The sequence below is a fragment of the Pistacia vera genome, unplaced genomic scaffold (genome assembly GCF_008641045.1).
Source record: "Pistacia vera cultivar Batoury unplaced genomic scaffold, PisVer_v2 Contig78, whole genome shotgun sequence".
Lineage (NCBI taxonomy): Eukaryota > Viridiplantae > Streptophyta > Magnoliopsida > Sapindales > Anacardiaceae > Pistacia > Pistacia vera.
Window position 1 is genome coordinate 2,038,887 of NW_022196645.1, and position 19,538 is coordinate 2,058,424.

General features: G+C 35.8%; 2 protein-coding genes across 2 annotated transcripts; both read left to right on the forward strand.

Annotated features, from left to right (window-relative positions):
- Positions 1 to 1,105: 1,105 nt before the first annotated feature.
- On the forward strand, positions 1,106 to 3,335 carry LOC116116648 (probable serine/threonine-protein kinase PBL24). The gene is made up of 4 exons (XM_031402701.1): positions 1,106 to 1,393; positions 1,486 to 1,675; positions 1,925 to 2,316; positions 2,559 to 3,335. Exons 1-4 carry the CDS (start codon positions 1,106 to 1,108, stop codon positions 3,333 to 3,335), a joined length of 1,647 nt encoding a protein of 548 aa, XP_031258561.1.
- Positions 3,336 to 16,339: 13,004 nt separating this feature from the next.
- On the forward strand, positions 16,340 to 18,925 carry LOC116116722 (inactive protein kinase SELMODRAFT_444075-like). The gene is made up of 7 exons (XM_031402787.1): positions 16,340 to 16,393; positions 16,554 to 17,168; positions 17,484 to 17,647; positions 17,765 to 17,841; positions 18,031 to 18,178; positions 18,306 to 18,455; positions 18,539 to 18,925. Exons 2-7 carry the CDS (start codon positions 16,556 to 16,558, stop codon positions 18,884 to 18,886), a joined length of 1,500 nt encoding a protein of 499 aa, XP_031258647.1. The 5' UTR covers positions 16,340 to 16,393; positions 16,554 to 16,555; the 3' UTR covers positions 18,887 to 18,925.
- The last annotated feature ends 613 nt before the right edge of the window (positions 18,926 to 19,538 follow it).

Sequence of the window (19,538 nt, forward strand, 5' to 3'; positions counted from 1 at the left end):
AATGTTAGGCACACATTGAATTGAATTCGCTTAAAAAGACAAACTTTTAAAGGAAAGGTGCCCAAGTGTTTATAAGTCAATCACCAAATCTTTGCTTAGCAATATGGGACTGAAATGGGTTGTTACCAAAAAAAAAAAAAAAAAAAAAAAATAATAATCTAAGTTAATTAAATTAACTGATAACCGCAATTTGGTTTGAACACCTTTTCTAATAGCCTGTAAGCTCAAGAAATCTCCCCAAACATGTAAACAAACTTTGAATATCCTCTCATTTTTATGCTGTCCTTTCAAAGGACACATTACATCTTGCCCACTTAATTCTCCTCCTTTTTCTCATCTCAAAACCCCAACTTCCATTATTGATCATATGCATGCATGTTTAGAATATCATTCCTTGCATGTTTAGACTTTAATCTTCTTCAACCTTTCTGTCCACCTTCAGGGGCCTTCCATGCATTCTTTTTTGGGGAGGTGTTCCCTTGGCTAGCTCATCATCATCTGCAGGCCATTTGAGCTGACAGATTCGTCTCTGAATAATTATTGTTATTTTTCGAGAGGAAGATCGATCAGGCGAAGATGAATTATTGTTTTCCCTGTTTGCAGTCACAGAGAAGCAAGAAAACAAATAGAAATCATGCGGAGAGTGTAGGTTCTTTTAATGAATCAAAAGCTCCTGGTAAGCCTTTGTATATATGCATTTTTTTCAATTTAATATTCATCTCTTCTTCTTATTATTGTCCATTCTTATTTGTAAGGAGTTGATCATATCTTTATATTTTTGTTTATAATAAACAAACTTGATTGGTTTCATCGAATTACTTTTGTAACAAAGATTTCTGACAAATTTTAAGATAGATTTTTGACCAATCCGATCATTAATTGTGTCATATTTGTCTAGTGTACATGTTTTAAAATCGAAAAAAAATTGTGTTGGTTAAGCATTCTTTAATGGAATTGATTAATTCGAATGACTTGTTTATAAATCTAAATATTGCTTCTTAAACAACATAATTGGACTCGAACAAGCATCATGATCAAGGATTTTGACGTGATTAATGCTAGCCAAATCCTTTAACATTCTCAAAAATTTGGGGTTTTACTTAACATGGTATCAGAACGAAGATCTTTTACTTTTGCGCATAATCTGATCATACTTGCCGATATTAAAACCTTATTTACCCTCTGGTATGCAGACACTAAGAGACAAAAAGCTGCAGAAGCTCATGGAAACGAAATGGAGGAAACTATAAAAATTGACAGCAAAAAAATCAATGCCCAATATTTCACTTTCCGTGAGTTAGCCACTGCGACAAACAACTTCCGGCAGGAATGTTTGTTGGGGGAAGGAGGATTCGGAAGAGTTTATAAGGGGACACTTCAATCGACCGGCCAGGTAAAAAAATTTGAGCCACTTCATCTTTTTTGTTTGCTTAAATTTCGGTCAGAAAAAAAATTAAGCCCTGGAATTGAATTCAATGCGAGTAGGTTGTAGCAGTGAAACAACTAGACAGGAATGGCCAGCATGGAAACAGGGAGTTTCTTGTGGAAGTTTTGAGGCTGAGTCTCCTGAATCATCCGAATTTAGTAAATTTCATTGGATATTGTGCTGATGGAGATCAGAGACTTTTGGTATATGAATTTATGCCAGGAGGTACAGTAGAAGACCGTTTGATAGGTACTTCTCTTCAATGCTCTCTCTTTTTTTCCCTTCCAGGATCTTCCTTATTGGATCAAGATTCACTCCTGATTTGAACTTTACCTAAACAAAATACGTTGTTGTGATTAGTGGTTAGTAAAAAGTATAAATACAGAAAATAAATGTACACTTATCACTAAATAGTTGAAAGCTCAGGAGAGTTCAGATTTAGACAGGATCCTTATTCTTCCCTATCATTTTGATGATTGAAATTCATATATGCTGCAGATTTAACAGAAGACAAAAAGCCTTTAGATTGGGTAGCAAGAATCAAAATAGCATTGGGAACTGCTCAGGGTTTGGATTATTTACATACCAAGGCCAACCCTCCTGTAATATACCATGATTTAAAGGCTTCAAGCATCTTGTTGGATAAAAATTTTGTGCCGAAACTCTCTGATTTCGGGTTGGCAAAACTTGGCCCTGTTGGGAACAATATTCGTCTTTCTACAAGGGTGATGGGGACATATGGTTACTGTGCTCCAGAATATGCAAAAACAGGCCAATTCACTATCAAATCTGATGTCTACAGTTTTGGAGTCATTTTGCTAGAGCTCATTACTGGAAGAAGAGTCATAGACAATACAAGACCAGTAGAAGAACAAAATCTAATTTCGTGGGTAAAAAATATATCCATCTACATCACCTCTATTTTATTGTGCCTGTGTCGGGGGAATATCACTAAGCCGATACCAGATGACGTTGAGGTATTGTATATGTACCCTGACGCCATGGTGGTGTCGGCGTATTGCAACTGCACTGGGCGTTCGGTACCCGTGTCGGGCTTCGCGTTGGTTCATGTAGCTTTTCCTTTACTGAGATTTTCTAATTAGACCCTTTTTGTATGCTTTTGTTTGAACAGGCCGAACCCATATTCAAGGACCCCAAGAGATTTCCGGATATGGCAGATCCTCATCTTAAAAAGCAATTCCCAGAGAGAAGTTTGAATCAAGCAGTTGCAATAGCAGCCATGTGCCTGCAAGACGAACCATCGACTCGCCCTTTGATAAGTGATGTTGTGACAACTCTAAGTTTCCTTTCAGAAGATACAGAAAAGATGTGCTCAAATAGGAATGAGCAAAGGAATTTTGATCAGGATGGTGAATATTCGGGGATCGATCAGGAACAAGATTATTCGAATGAAGAAATTTCGAAGGGAGAATCTTCAAATCGTCCTGAAATTAGCGAAGGAAGTGTTTCTTCAAGATCATTTGCAGCCAGCAAGAGTTTACAGGAGGGAAATGCTCCTTTACACAGCGAAAGCAGCCGCAAATCGAATGATGTTGGTGTTATTTCAAGTAACAGAAGCAGCAAGGGATCAGGTTTTGGCATTTCAGGCCAAAATGGTAGTAAAAAGTTGCAAAGTTCATTTACTTTGAAGAGAAATGGAAGCGATTACTTGGGCAGCAGGAAACAAATTAATAAAACAGTTTCTTTAGCGAAACAAATAAGCACCAGAATATCACAGGAGGGAAGTATTGGTTCAAGACATAGAAGCATGAAATTAAAAGATAGAACCATGTCTTCCAGGCGTAAAGGCGTCAGGAAATCCTACGAAAGTTTAGATGACACAGCAACATCTGCACATTCAAGAATGTCAGAAGATCCGTTGAGTGAAGTTACTCTTCTTTATCCATAGGAGCAAGCAAGGAATTCCAACGAGCGATCACCATAACAGTACATATACACTTCAACTTGGTGATTAGAAAATGTAAAATTATTTTGTGCTGAGCGCAAACATTGATAGGAAGTCAAATTAAGAATGATGTTACAAGATGATCATGTTACAAAAATGAAAGGCTTAATTCAGTTCAATGTTTGTTGCACGTATGTTTGAGTTTCAGAAACTTACATCGTTGATTGTTCATTATTTGTAAAAAATTCCTTAATTTGCTCAGAAGAAAAGAGAAAACTCTGTTTATTTATATGTTGCTGCAGATTTATAATGTTATTGCAATGAAATTTATTGAAGAGAAGACAATGGTGAATATCATACATTAGAATACGAGAATCAGAAAATATATGAAAGAATTAAAATTAATCCCCCCAGGTATGATAAAATAACAAAGCATCCTTTGAGGTTTCAGAAATAACAGAGTGAATATCTCCTATTGTTAAGTTTTAGGTGTTAAAATAAATGTTATAAAAGCAATTTGGTAATGTTAACTAACTTATAACAGCATGTAAAGTTTAACGGCTCACTAATGGTTCATTAATGACATAAGAATTTTTATTATTTCAGACATTGTTCTGAAATCCGGCTTGACCCAGCCGATTTAACTGGGGACCGAGACTTGATGCCTTCTCTAGGCTGAGTTACCGCTTTCTACTTTTTTAACCCAATCGCGATAGTATATGCGAGTCATGACTAGCGAAAGAGGGGCTAACAAGTGTCGGGGTTAGATGGGTTTTGTAGAGTAGAGTCCGGTAGTTTAGGTGGTGGTGTCAGATTGAATTTTGGACATCGGAATCAGTCGGAATTTGGTCGGAGAAATCAACCCAATCGCAACGGTATACGTGAGTCATGATCGGCGAATGGGGGGATACCAAGTGCTGGGGTTAGAGGGGTTTTGTAGAGTGAAGGCCAGTGGTTCAGGTGGTAGTGTTGGATTGAATTTTGGTCACTGAAATTAGTCGAAATGTGGCCATGAAAGGCGACTTTCTAACTATTACAACGGTGTGTTTACTGCATTTAAAACCTATAGGGATTGATGATATTTATTAGGGGTGTGTTTGCTAGATTTTAAAATTTCTGGATCACCGGTCAGACTGTCGGTTTAATCGGTCAACCCAAGACCTGGTCCCTTGGTCGGGTTACATTCTGGGTCAGGTTTCAGAAACCTTAGGGGGATTTTAGTTATTATATCATGCCTTAGGGCTCTATATAACACTATATGAAATTATTTTGATTAATTTGCAGGTCAAAGTCTTTATATAATAATTCTATGAGTTATCTTAATTCCTAACAATTTTCAGCAGGTTTAAACACATATTTTCTTTAAACTTCAAAAACAAATTTAAATAAATAAATAAAAAAGGTGTTTAGTACCACATTTTGAAAAAAAAAAAAAAAAAAACCTTCTCAAAATGTGAAAAGATTCTCCAAAATCACATTGAAACTAAAGATAAATTGTTGTTTGTTTAGATGTTTTCTAAGAATGTAGGACCCATTTTAATAAAACTATATGGTTTCACAGAAATAATCAAAGTACCCCAACTTCACTATTATTAAAGATGTCAAATTGGTCGAATCGGGCTACTTCCTGTCCTAGCATAACTTAAAATACAATAATATTACACGTACAAAAAAATCTTACAAAAATTTCCATATAAAGTAATGTGTTAGAAAATGAATAAAAGAGTAACTATAAAAAGTCAAACTCATCATATTCACTCATCTATTAATTTTTTGTCACATTACTTTGTATAAAAACTTTATAGGCTCCGTTTGGTACAATATTTTCACCCTATCCTATTCCACTTTCATATCCAATCCTATCCAAATACATATTTGTTTCAATATTTAAAATTCTCTTCAAAATCTAATCCAATCATATTCTATTCAACTTAAATCATTAACAATTACCTTTCTCAATGAAAGTTTTAAAATTAATAAAAACACCCGCACAAACCTAAGCCACTATCACCCGCTAATAGCCACTGTTGTCGGCCGCCACCGCCGTAATGTCGCACAACTGATTGGATCTGGCCAATCATGCATCGATCTGTCAGTTTCTAACTAGGTCTACCACCAAAGATTTGGTCGTTGATGGCCAAATTTGGTTAGATCTGGCCGTCAACGGCGGCCATATCTTGGTCCTTGTTGACGATCATATCTTGGTCGTTATTAACAAACAAACGACGACTAAAAATTTGGCCATTGTTTATCTTGTCTATTGACGGTTAGATCTGTGGTCGTAGATCTGACCATTTCTGACTAGATCCAGAAAAGGCTAGATCGACGCACGATCGACTAGATCCAACTGGTCGTGCATCACTCCGGTAGATTCCCATCTTCCGACAGTGGTGGCTGGCTGTCGACAATATGTGGGTAGGTGGGGGTGTTTTTGTTAATTTATAAACTTTTATTGTGGAGGGTGTTTAGTTAAATTAACAAACCTAAGGGGTTAAAATATAATCTAAATATTTTTAGAAAATGCTATTCAGAAAATTACCAAAAACTTCTCAGAATCTTATCCTATTTTCCAAAAATGCTATTCAGCATAGAATGCTATTCTAAATAATTAACCAAACAGAGCCATATAAGATTTCTTTGTACACAAAGTATTACTCCTTAGAATATATGGTCTGGTTCATTAGAGAGGCTAGACCAAATTTGATCCAAATGGAACTAGCATTGTTTGTTAATGTTGAAGTGAAGGCTTGAAACGGCGTTGCATTGGGAAGTTAGTGGAACGCTGTCGTTTTGAGGTTTAGTTGGGTTGGATCCTGACCTTCCATCCAAAGCTTATACAACGGCTACAATTCCACCTTCAAGTCAACAATTTAAAAGAGGGCAAACAGTTTAGTTCATACGATTTTTTTTTTTCTCTTTCGTTTGGTCTTTACTGCATCAATTGTTCTCTGCTAGGATTGCAGTTGTTTTCTAAAATTTCAATTGTAACTTGAGTGGATCTTGAGTGATTATGGATTAGTCATTCGGTAAGGGTGTAATTGCTCTTAATCTAGGGATTCCGGGTTGAGTCTCTCTAGGGGTCAAGTTACGGGTAGTTTCACGTTAAAGAGAAAGATTCGTGAGTTCTTGTAAAGATTTGTTCTTTTTGATACGTTTGATAATAGTGCAGCAAGCTCTCTCATTTCTGGAGCTCAACATGGATGTAGCTTGCTCAAATCTTGAGCAAGTGAACCACAGTAAATCTTAGTGTTCTTGTGTGCGATCTGATTGTGTTTGTGAGTTTTGTGAGTTGGTTGATTCTGGATTGAAGTATAACAGTGGTATTAGAGCGTGTGATGTCTAGACTTAGGTTGATTAGGGTCTTGAATTAGCTTGAAAATTCTAGGGTTCTAAGGCTGTCAAAAATATTTAGGGCTTTCTTGATTTTGGTGGTCCTCGACCTAATTAGGAGTCCGTAGATCAGAAATTAGAGTGAATTGTTATCAATTTTTGCAAACTAGAGAAAAATCTAGAGTCTACCGAATCTTGGAATGCCAAGAACAGTTATGTGTTCTTAGATCATTTGATCCATTAAATCAAACCTAAACACCTCAACATGACAAACAATACTACCCGAATGGAGATTGCCGAATATGATGGGAAGATTGACTTCAGTAGTTGGAAGAAGAAGATGAAGGCACTTCTCTCCCACAACAAGGTTGGTCTTGCGCTAGAAAAGGATCCCAAGAAGTGGTCTGAAGAAAAATTAAAGAAGAAGGAGGAGATTGACGAGGAGGCATACAACCTGATCGTGATGAATCTCTTCGACAACGTACCCAGGAAGGTTGACGGAATCAGAACTCCTCTTGAATTGTAGGGTAAGCTTGAATCCTTGTATGCCTTGCAGTCTGCACCAAATTTAGCTTTTCTTAAAGGTGCTTTATTTTCTTATAAGATGGATAGTTCAAAGACTATAGAGGGTAACTTAGATGAATTTCTGAAAATGACCTTGATTCTAAAAGGCACAGATCAAGAGCTAAAAGAGACCAGCCTTGCGATGATATTACTAAATTCACTAACTGATGACTACCAAGTAGTCAAGAATGCACTACAGTACTCAAGTACTATACCTAGCTTGGACTTAATAGTAGTAGGGCTCAAAGCTAGGGAGTTAGAACTAAAGGTCCAAAAACGAAATGGTAACAACTTGTTTGTGAGAGGGAAACTTGAATCTAGCCAATCTGGAAAGGGAAATCAATACAATCAGGGGTCCAGAAACAAGAAAAGGGTTAAAGGGAATAATAAACAAAAGGCATAAACAAGAAAGTGTTTTTTCTGTAATAAACCTGGCCACCTAAAAGGGAACTGTTTTGAATGGATTAAGAAACAAAAGCAAGGCAACATAGAGAGTAACATAGCCTCCACAAGTAGCCTAGTAGAAGATCCTAAGGTCCTTACTCTGTCCACTTCAGACTGTGCTAGAGAGTGGGTATTAGACTCATGATGCACCTTCCACATGAGCCCAAATAAAGACTGGTTTCAGGAGTTTGAAACCTACGAAAATGAAACTGTTTTTATGGGAAACAACCATGCTTGTAAAATGAAGGGTATAGGCAGTATAACCCTAAGGCTTAGAGGGGGGAAACTGATAAAACTAACTAAGTTTAGGTTTATCCCTGAACTAAAAAGGAACCTTATCTCATTAGGAAGCTTACATGAAGGGTATAGGCAGTATAACCCTAAGGCTTAGAGGGGGGAAACTGATAAATCTAACTAAGTTTAGGTTTATCCCTGAACTAAAAAGGAACCTTATCTCATTAGGAAGCTTACATGAAGCTGGTTGTTACTACAGGGCTGAGAATAGGTGGCTAAATAGGGGTGTTCAAAAGAACCGATTGGAATCAGAACCGATGGGTACCTGAGGTTTGGTTCTAGTTCCAGTTCCTATTCAGAACCGGTCGTGAATGGGTAGGTTCCGGTTCCAAATTTTTGGAACCATTACTATGTGGTTCCGAAAACGGTTCCTATAGTTAGGAACCAGAACTAGGAACCGAGACTAATATAAAATAAAATTAAAGAGTAGGGGGGTTAATAAAAACTTTTGTAGAAAAAGTAATGTGAATACATTTATATTTATATTTCATAACATTTAAAGTAAGTTAGTTTGACTTTTGAGAATCTACCTTTACAAAGTAATGGAGTTTGTAATTTGTAATTTATAATTTATAATTTTATTTTTGTTAACAAGTGCCAGGTAGGGGGGTATTTCTAAGTTTTTAAAGTTTTTTTTTGCCATTTTAAAAACTTTTGGGGGTTAATTATAATTTATAGGGTACCCAGAACAAGAACCAAAATCGAAACCGTTGTTATAGGTTCCGGTTCTGGGTACCTAGGAACCAGAATTGTTGGTTCCGGTTTCGATTCCAAATTTCAAGGAACAGTCAATTTCGATTCCGGTTCTTTCAAAAAATGCAGGGTACCCAGAACCAAACACCCCTATGACTAAATGTGTATAGAAACCAAAACTTAATTCTGAAAGGAGCAAAAAGGAATGGTCTTTATATCCTATGTGGTGATTTCTGCTCTGAGTGTTTTAACACTGCTTTATTCTCTACTAACCTGTCTGTTACTGAAAAATGACACCTTAGAATGGGTCATATGAGTCAGAAAGGGATGAACATCCTTAGTAACCTGGGAATGTTTGGTAAGGATTTTGTTTCTACCTTAGAATTTTGTGTTTTAGGTAAGCAACATAGGGTGAATTTCTCAAAGGGAACTCACTTAGCCACTAGCTGCCTAGAGTACCTTCATGCTGACTTTTGGGGGCCTGAGAAGATTAGGTCCCATGGTGGTAACAGTTACTTCCTGTCTATTGTCGATGATTATAGTAGGAAAGTGTGGGTCTATCTCCTAAAATCTAAACACCAAGCCCTATCCAGGATTAGGTGCCACAACATGTTGATCCACCCCAACCAGAAGTTGAGTAGCCTCCAGAAGCTGAACCAGGACCAAATGGTTCTGAACAAGAAGATGAAGAAGTTGCATGAGACACACTAGAACCCCAACATGATGAATTGGAGCACTACCAGCTTGTAAGGGATAGAACCAGGAGAGAGGTAAGGCTCCCTGCTAGATTTTCATATGCTGAACTAATTTACACTGCTTTACTTGCAGGTATAGAGGTGCAGAGAACAAAACCAGACTCATATAAAGAAGCTATGAGGTCTAAGGAGAAGGACAAGTGGAGGGCAACAATGGAAGAGGAAATGAGGTCATTAGAGGTAAACAAGACCTGGTCCTTGGTTCCCAAGCCAAAGGACCAGAAACTTATCCAGTGCAAATGGTTGTTTAGTGTAAAAGAAGGTATTTTATCTACTAACCCCCTTAGGTACAAAGCTCAGCTTGTTGCCAAGGGGTATACTCAAAGAGAAGGAATAGACTTCAATAAAGTCTTTTCCCTAGTAGTAAAATATAAGACAATTAGGCTAATGCTATCTTTTATTGCCCACCATAATCTAGAACTAGAACAATTAGACGTGACCACTGCTTCTTACATGGAAATCTAAAAGAAGAAATTTACATGTGTCAGCCAATCGGTTTTGTAGATTATAGGGTGCCGAACCATGTTTGCCTCTTACATAAATCATTATATGGACTAAAACAGTCCCCTAGGCAACGGTACAAGAGGTTTGACACCTTTATTTTGAGCATAGGGTTTACTAGAAGTAGATATGATATCTGTTTTTATTTTACCATGAATGAGAGCATGCCTATATATCTATTGCTATATGTGGATGATATGTTGCTGATTAGTGAGTCTAAGTCTAGAATACATGATTTGAAGAATAAACTCAAGTTTGAATTTGACATGAAAGACTTAGAAAATGCTAAGAAAATCATAGGTATGGTTATAACCAGAGATAGGGAAAAATGTGAATTAAAAATTAGTCAACATTCATATCTTAACAAACTGGTAACAAAGTTTGGAATGGCTGATTCCAAACTGGTTTCTATGCCTCTTGCTAACCATTTTCTATTGAGTAAAACCCAATATCCCAAAACTAAAGCTGAATTAATAAGAATGGAATCTGTCCCATATGCTAATGTAGTTGGATCTGTGATGTACGTTATGATAAGCACTAGGCCAGATTTATCTTTTGCTATCTCTATGCTGAACAGATTTATGGCTAACCCTGGTAGTGAGCATTGGGCTGCTCTAAAGTGGGCTTAAGGTATATTAACAGTTCACTTGATGTTGGGTTAGAATTTTGTAAAAGACGTGCTTCACTTGATTTGGTTGGTTTTGTAGATTCGGATTTTGCAGGTGATAAAGACTCAAGAAAATCAACCACGTCTTATTATTTCACTCGCGGTGGAAATTGCATAAGCTAGAAATCTTAGACACAACCAGTAGTAGCCCTTTCATCAATTGAAGCAGAGTACATCGCCATTGCCGATGTGTTCAAAGAGGCCTTATGGTTGCAAGGGATATTATCTAAGGCAGGTTTGACTGAAGGGAAGGTAATCATCTACTCTGACAGCCAAAGCGCAATCCATTTAAGTAAGAATCCAGTTTATCACGAAAGGGCATATAGATGTTCGCTTTCATTTTGTGAGGGATCTAGTCAACCAAGGAGTAATTGATTTAAAGAAAGTTGCCACCGAGGACAATCCTGCAAACATGGGCACAAAGATAGTCAATCTTACCAAGTTCAAGCACTGCTTGGACCTATTATCTGTGAAGTAGGCAGAGGTGGCAAGAGCTATGAGGGACTTGGTTTATGAGCTTGCTACATTAAAGGAGTCTCAAGCCTTCAAGATGGAGATTGTTGAAGTGAAGGCTTGAAACGGTGCTGCATTGGGAAGTTAGTGGAACGCTGTCGCTTTGAAGTTTAGTTGGGTTGGATCCTGACCTTCCATCCAAAGCTTATCCAACGGCTGCAATTCCACTTTCAAGTCAACAATTTAAAAGAGGGCAAATAGTTTTTTTTTTTTTTTTTTTTTCTCTTTCATTTGGTCTTTACTACATCAATTGTTCTCTGCTAGGATTGCAATTGTTTTCTGAAATTTCAGTTGTAACTTGAGTGGATCTTGAGTGATTACGGATTAGTCATTCGGTAAGGGTGTAATTGCTCTTAATCTAGGGATTCCGGGTTGAGTCTCTCTAGGGGTCAAGTAACGGGTAGTTCATGTTAAGAGAAAGATTCGTGAGTTCTTGTAGATTTGTACTCTTTGACACGTTTGAAATAGTGCACGACTCTCTCATTTCCAGAACTCAACGTGGACGTAGCTTGCTCAAATCTTGAGCAAGTGAATCACGATAAATCTTGTGTTCTTATGTGTGATTTGATTGTGTTTGTGAGTTTTGTGAGCTGGTTGATTCTGGATTGAAGTATAACAGTTAAGAAAGTCAATGTACCTAAAGATGAAATTTCAAGTGTTTATTCGACTCTCAATAGGTAAAATGGAGTCCAAATCCAACGCAGCTGGCATTTGACAGACTGAGGCAATATGGTAAAATCTAACAATAGCCAACTCCATAAACAACATTCTTTTATCTTGAAATTGAGAATTTGTGATCCATAGTAAGATTTTAATCCTGAAGACACTGCAAAGCAATATTCTATTTTGTATCTATCTCGCCGCAGCACAAAATAATTGGGATTTACCCTATTGTTGGATTTGTTGTATCCATTATATAACAACTATTTAACGAGTGAGACTGTTGAATAATATTTATATTAAACTATTATCCTTGCATCATGTTGCATAAAATTATTTGCATGTTGCATTTGTATTTATCACTAACTTTTCTAATGTCGATCTAATTAAATAGCAATAAAATCATCAATATGTAGTAGAACCTCTCTCCTTATGGGTTATGGCTGGTGGTAAGTCCTTAACTACTGGGGTTAGCTATACTCAGAGCTTGTGTTCGAGTTCAATTATATTGGTTCATTGGGTTTGTAAGATGCTCCGTGACCCTGAGGATTAGGCGAGCTTGGCTAACAATTGTACCGGATACCTCTGATTTGAAAAAAAAAAAAAAAAGTTATATATATATCAATTATAGAAATAACACACCTATTTTTATACTGTGATATTATTATAAATATATAAATGTTTTTTTACTGATAGGAGAATTCTCTACTAACTAATTAAATATAGAGGGCTCTACTAACAATTGGGTCAAACCTTAAGAAATGGCTGAAAAATTCACCGTGTCTTAATTATGGATTATTTCATATCATATGCTGAAGTATTGTTACACATTTAAACTATCTATATCTATAATTACTAAAATATTTCATTTTATATTGTTTTTAATTTTTCATTTATCCATTCACCTCGATTTTTTTTTTTTTTTTTTTTTGTGGTTAATTAGTTTATACATATAGTTTGTATATATAACATTATTCTATTTCCTATTGACGGGATTAAAATGTTAAAGCACTAAAATTTGAGGACTAGTTCAAAATGGTCACAATGGATACACCTTATAAGTACTCTAAACTTTGATTTAGACAAACCTATTTAATACAAAAGGTCAGAATCCTAAAAAGTCTCTCACCTTATTATATATTGATCAGGTATATTTGAGTGCGAGAGTTGAAGAATGCAAGTTCCAATATCCAATTATAAATCATTTTCATGTCCCTCCAAAAGCTAAAAGACAACAGAAAATTTCAAATGCTTCACCCTGTTTCTGCCGTGGTACTCTCCCCATCACCCTCAAGACATTTTCAATATCCCCACCCTCTAGGCTTCTCACCTGTTTTTTGTGTTGGTTTGGTCCATTCTAAACACATTTATTTATTCTGATGTTGCAAATGAGAACAATAATTTATAACAATATTAATGGGTGGAGCTTCAGGAAAATTTTAGTTTAATTTTCTTGGTTCCTGGAGATGTGATTCCTGAAAGATCATAATGGAAGGGAGGGTGATAATCGTCGCGGTTGATGCAAGTAAAGAAATCAATGATTATGCCTTGGAAGGTCTGTTTGCAATGTGATTAAAGCAATGGATACTCTGGTTCTTCTTGCTGTTCTTCCGGGATCTAGAGGTCGTCCTCCGGCTTCCGGGAGCCAGGTCACTCAGTTTCTATCCAGTGAGTTTTCTTCTGCATTCTTTTCCTGAAAAAAAAAAAAAAAAAAAGTGTTTGTCATTGTTTCCTGAAATGAATTTACGTTTTTTCAGTCATAAATATTTTCTTTAACTGCTTTTTTTTTTAAAAAACTTTGCAAAGGAAATGAGAAAACTGTTAATAATAGATTTCATAGTGTTGAAAGATTTTTTTTTTTTTTTTTTTTTTTTTTGGGATTTTCATTAATCTTTAACTAGTAAATAAAAATACGAATAAAAAATTATTAGTAACAAATGTCTAAGAGTAACTCTTTTATTATCATCCAAAAAATTTTATATCTATAATTATGTAAAGTGAATGAGATACATATTAAAAATTAATTTATTAAATGCAGATAAATGGTGTATCAATAAAAAATAGTACCATGTCAGCTTCTATATTTTTTTGTATGTAATATTACTATTATCATATTGTTTTCAGGAAAAAAAAAAAAGAATTTAAGAATCTTGAAAATAAAAAAAAATCAATTCCTGTAATCAGTTCCCCATTCATTTACATTTTTAGATAAAATATTCAAGGCGTGACTGCAGGTTCTAATAATTAAATTGCATTGCAGGCCTGTTACAAAAATGGGGTTTGTGCAGATAAAGCTGAGTCTGAGAATTCATCAGGCTTACCAGAGCACTTCAACAGGACGTCTTGCAGAGAATAAGCAATGTTTGTGAACATATGTTGCAGCAACTACGCACAGCCTACAATGTCAAAGGTGAAAATATATGTTTCAGTTTGCTTTAAAAATAGCTTGATTTCTTATTTATTCTTTTTTTATATTTTTTAGATTCTGAAGCTAACAGTTCTGGCTTGAAAACAGGTGCTACAGAAGTAAAAGTTGTGAGTGGATGCACAGCTGGGCTCCGTTGCATCTCATGCCCGAGAGCTTGAAGCCACCTGGGCATTCTAGATAGGTAATATCTTCGAAGCATTACCTGCTTTTATGTATATGATTTCTCTTGATCTAAACTTTTTTTGGGAGTAAACGAATTTTTCCACCCCAGGTTTGCCTTAATGATATTTTCTCATCCAAATTAATATTTCGTTACTATCCAAAGCTATTGGTAAGATTTTTTATTGACTAAATAATTTTTTCCCACCCGATGTTTCCTTAATTACGTTCCTCACTCAAAAGTTTCAAATACTACTTTTCCACTTAAAGTTAATATTTCGTTACTATCCAAGCTGATATCGACAACAAAAATTCTCTCTATCACCATCATTTGAACCTCTGGTTTTCTCGCTACAAAACACCTCTCACTCCCGCACTTAATTTCTAATGATTGTCGGCCACCGTAAAGTTAGGTTTTCTTGTTCTTAACTGATTTTTGGCGGCGAATATTCAATTGGTCACGGCCATTTAATCCACCAGCCTCAATCTACAAAATCCTCTTATTATGGCTCCTGGTAACTTGCCAAACGTCAGCTGAGAAAGTGAAGTGTATTTTGGGTATTAATGCAGCGGAATATAAACATTGGATGGGAAAGCGGATTTGGAAACTTTTTGGGTGGGAAAGTGTCATTAAGGCAAACCTTGGGTGGGCAAAGTTGTTTACTCGATTAAAATCTTACACAATAGCTAACCCTATTTTTTACGGACCATGAGATTAATTTTCTAAAAACTGTATAAGAAGATTAAATATCTATGTTCCCTGGCAAGATAAACGATTAAATTAAATTAACGTTTACACCCCCTTTATTAAAGTTAATTTACCATGAAAACATATTATAAACAAAACCAATTTCTCACCCATCATTAAAAACTTCACAAATTTCTTCACCCAAAATTATGAACGAAAGAGAAGCAACAGGACAAAATAATAATTAACAAAAACAACAGTAAACAAAGAATGTAAACGCACGATTTACCCTGGTTCACCCAATGTAGGCTACGTCCGCTGAGTCAATATTATTGCAATATGCCTCACTTCTCTCGTTTACAATGAATGAATTGTTCTCCCACACATAACAAGAGAAAAGTATGTTTATATCTAGGTTTAAGAGATTAAACCTAGTTTTACAAGAATTCCTATTCCTAAGCCCAACCCAAAAGAATTAATAACTTAAAAGGAATCCTACAGCGGTTAACATGAAAGCCCAAAACCGCCTACGGGCTCGGGGGCGCTGCCCCCGCACCCCGCCCCTGTCCGGACAGCGGACCCCCGAGTGCGTCTCCGTTACCCTTAATGCTGAATTAGTCGACAACTCCAACAAATTAAGTATCAATAAACAAATTCCTAATAACTTATTTCATATGTGATATAATTGTTTGACCACATATAAATATTAAAAAATTTTGGGAGATTGAACAACTCAACATTCAGAGATTACATTCAGATAATCTCTTCATACTAAAATATTAAATACTAAAGCAATATAAACAATAAACACATTTCTTATTTTCTGTTGACTCAGTTTCATTTTTACCAAAAAAAAAAAAAAAAAAAATTGCAGGCGCTTGAAGAAAGAAGGAGATTGCTGTCTCAAGCAATTAGCCTGCAATGTTGTTGTAATAGACCACGCCATCCCAAAAATCCTGAGAGCGGTTAATCCGATGACAGTCAAAAAAATTTATGCAAGTGAAGATGAAAGCGATCCAACTGTTGCTGATATGCTCGGAGTCAGTTTGCCTAAAAATGGTGCAACTGACAACACTAGTTCAAGTACTCTTAGCTCAGGAAGTCCAAGTTTCTTCACAGATGGTTCCTCCTCTCCCAATAAATCTAAAACCAGCCGGCGACGTTCGTTCCTTCATTTGAACTCCCACCGGGAACATAAAGCTGATGATCAAGTCACATTCGGTACTTCTGCTTCCTATAGTAAATCTCAAGAATTAATCACTAAGGCATCAAGTTTTGATGTTCTTGACTCACCTAGAAAATCACCAGCAAACTCCTTGAAAACAAAAATAAAAAGCCACAGTGGCCTTTTGAAGACAAAAAGTGGTAAGATTTCTGATTATTTTAGACGAGGTTTATGAAAACTTTTCATGATTTTTGGATAATTTGCTGATAAATTTTGAAACGAGTAAGGCCTGGCTACATTTAAGCTGCACCTTAGAGAAGGTCTATAAATGTTATTGATTTTTGCACAATTTTGAAACAGAAATGACAAATTTCAATAGTGTCAAGGCAATGAAGACACCACCTAATAATCAAGCACGAAGATCGATAGATTCACCGTGCCTGCAGCGAAAACCTGAAGGCCTGCAAAAGCAGTCATATGATCAGCTTATAACAAGAAGAAAGTCCTTGTCTAGTTACAAAAGTGAAACACTTGAATCATCACCAACTTCTTCAACTATAGAAAGAACCTCAAGCATTAGAAAAGCAATGTCTATTTCCATCAAAAATCCACCTATGCCACCACCCCTTTGCTCAATTTGCAAGCACAATGCTCCTATTTTCGGCAAAACACCGAGGAAATTCAGCTACAAAGAGATTGCAAGAGCAACTGGTGGTTTCGTGAACGAGAACTTCTTGGCTGAGGGTGGATATGGTAAGATATATCGGGGAGTCTTACCTGATGGGCAGGTTGTTGCAGTGAAGCAACATAAGACGTTGAGTGCACAAGGAGCCTCAGAATTTGTGTCTGAGGTTGAGGTATTGAGCTGTGCACAGCACCGAAATTTGGTGATGTTGGTTGGCTATTGCTTTGAGACAGAATGGCTTCTGATATATGAGTTTGCTTGCAATGGTTCCTTAGACAAGCATTTGTATGGTAAGTTCTACTTTGTTTAGTAACTAAAATCAATTGGAAAGAGTTATGCTATAATCCCAAGTTGCGTGTCACATCCCACATCATCTAGCGAATGAGTTTAAGATTCAGTTTATTAGGTTCGGATCTACCTAACTAAGAAAACGTGTTTTGAGTGAAGGACATTGGGGTGAAGCCAGTTGGACCCAGGATTAACATATAATAATAAAATCCACATGCAAATCATAATCAATACTACATCACTTGAGATGAATAGCATAATTATTATTATTATTATTATTTTTTGAGAAAAGCACTTTCACTGACTAAAATTTGCAGGGAGAGAGAGTAATGAGGTGATGTCCTGGACTAACAGGATGAAGGTTGCAAAGGGAGCAGCTAGAGGTTTGAGATATCTTCATGAAGATTGCAGAGTGGGTTGTATCGTACATAGAGATTTTAGACCTAATAACATCCTCCTCACCCATGACTTCAGACCAATGGTCAGTTCCATTTCTTCTGCAATTCATATTAAATTTTGATTCATTTAATTTTTCCAAGAAATACCCTGAATATATATACCAACATTGATTGTTATGTGTCATCACTATCACAAACAGGTGGGAGATTTCGGTTTGGCAAGGTGGCAGGCCGATGGACAGTTAGCAGAGGAGACTCGTGTCGTAGGTGCTTTTGGGTACTAAAATTTTCTCAGTCTTGCTGATATAGCTTTAAGGCCTATTTAATTTGTGATATTGATTCAATTCTTTAGTTTTTTAATGTAAGTAATGAATTAGACCTTAAGAAAACATATTTGGTTGAGAATTTTCAACAATTATTTACTTAATGTTTTACTATTGAATTTTCATTACCTTTTTTAATTTAGGTATTTAGCGCCAGAATACACTCAGACTGGACTCATAACAGAGAAAGCTGATGTATATGCATTCGGAGTTGTTTTGTTGGAGCTATTAAGTGGCTTCAAAGCAACCGATTTTTCGAGAAACACAGGAAAACAATTTGTAATGGATTGGGTCAGTTTCTTTACTCTTGTTTACATATCTGAAATAATACGAATGTACGATTAATATTGTACATAATTTATGGTCATCGATCATGTTGTCATTGTCGAGCTAATTTATTTGAATATGGATGATGCAGGGGAAACCATTACTAGAAAAGAAAATGGTGAATGAAATAATAGACCCCAGATTGGATCAATTTTATGTGGAGAAGGAAGTTGAATGCATGATGTATGCAACTAGCTTATGCATTTCTCCTATTCCAGAACAAAGACCTACCATGTCTAAGGTTATTTTCTAATTTTAATAATATTACTATTAGTCAGAAAATTAGAATTTAATTCTCAGTTAGTTTTGTTAAATATTGTTCAGGTACTTAAAATATTAGAAGGAGATATAGCTGCTGATCATATGGCTTACAATTTATCTAGACATTGCACTCCTAATTACCCAAAAAAATACATAAACAACATCTACGGTGAAGAGACTCCGATTTGCCAGACACCAAACTCTAGAAATCCCCAAAATTTACTCCTGCAAGCGAAGAACAAAATGAATCTGAGTCCTCCCAGATTGATGCCATTGACAACGTTAAAACAACATAAAGTGGTAAGCAATGGAAGGGATTTGAACAAGTCTGATGAGCTTGTCAGTGAAGAATATCAAGAATATTTACATGTGTCATTGGCCAAGTTTATTCAAAATTTGAATGAAAAGTGAAAAACTTACTGAAGATGCAATAAGAGCAGAGTAAAAGAATTGTCTATATTTGATCCTCTTCATGTTTTGACATGTATCTTTGATGGGTTGAAGCATTTTGTATATAGCTTTTGTTTAGAAAATTGTATATTACATGTACATGCATGGCATGCGGTTTGAATTATTAATCGACTAAAGTTTGGATTATATTCAGGATGATGTTATATTTTCCAAGTTTGTATCTGAAGACAATATCATACAAAAGAATAGAATAGCCTTGCAATTAAGAATGGAACCAAGAAGAGTTAAAAGAGCAAAGGCAATTAATTTCAGGATGGAATCACTTCAAATGATATCTACATATATCTTTCTTGCTCAAATCATTCTCTTTTCTTTGCTTCTTTTACAGACTTTATCTTTTGTTATTTTTTTGTTTGTTTAATTATTCTTTTCCTTTTCATATTGTACAAGAATGAGAGAATTTCACTGTAGTTTTATGAACACGGTATACAAGAGTACACAATATTATAAACCCAATACATAATTAACAGAGCGAAAACAATCATAGTTTCTAATCATGCTCAATCTAGTACTTAGAGCGGAAACAATCTCAATTTCTAAGACACTCTAACTATGGTGTTTAATAACTTTTACATCAAATGCATTTTGTCCT

Bases quoted from the DNA above. Each gene is read 5' to 3' on its own strand.
- LOC116116648 (XM_031402701.1), top strand. From the start codon at position 1,106: ATGGTATCAGAACGAAGATCTTTTACTTTTGCGCATAATCTGATCATA. The intron at 1,676-1,924 runs GTACTTCTCTTC...TATATGCTGCAG, and splicing joins AGTAGAAGACCGTTTGATAG to ATTTAACAGAAGACAAAAAG. The intron at 2,317-2,558 runs GTAAAAAATATA...TTGTTTGAACAG, and splicing joins AACAAAATCTAATTTCGTGG to GCCGAACCCATATTCAAGGA.
- LOC116116722 (XM_031402787.1), top strand. From the start codon at position 16,556: ATGACAAATTTCAATAGTGTCAAGGCAATGAAGACACCACCTAATAAT. The intron at 17,648-17,764 runs GTCAGTTCCATT...TATCACAAACAG, and splicing joins CCCATGACTTCAGACCAATG to GTGGGAGATTTCGGTTTGGC. The intron at 18,456-18,538 runs GTTATTTTCTAA...AATATTGTTCAG, and splicing joins AAAGACCTACCATGTCTAAG to GTACTTAAAATATTAGAAGG.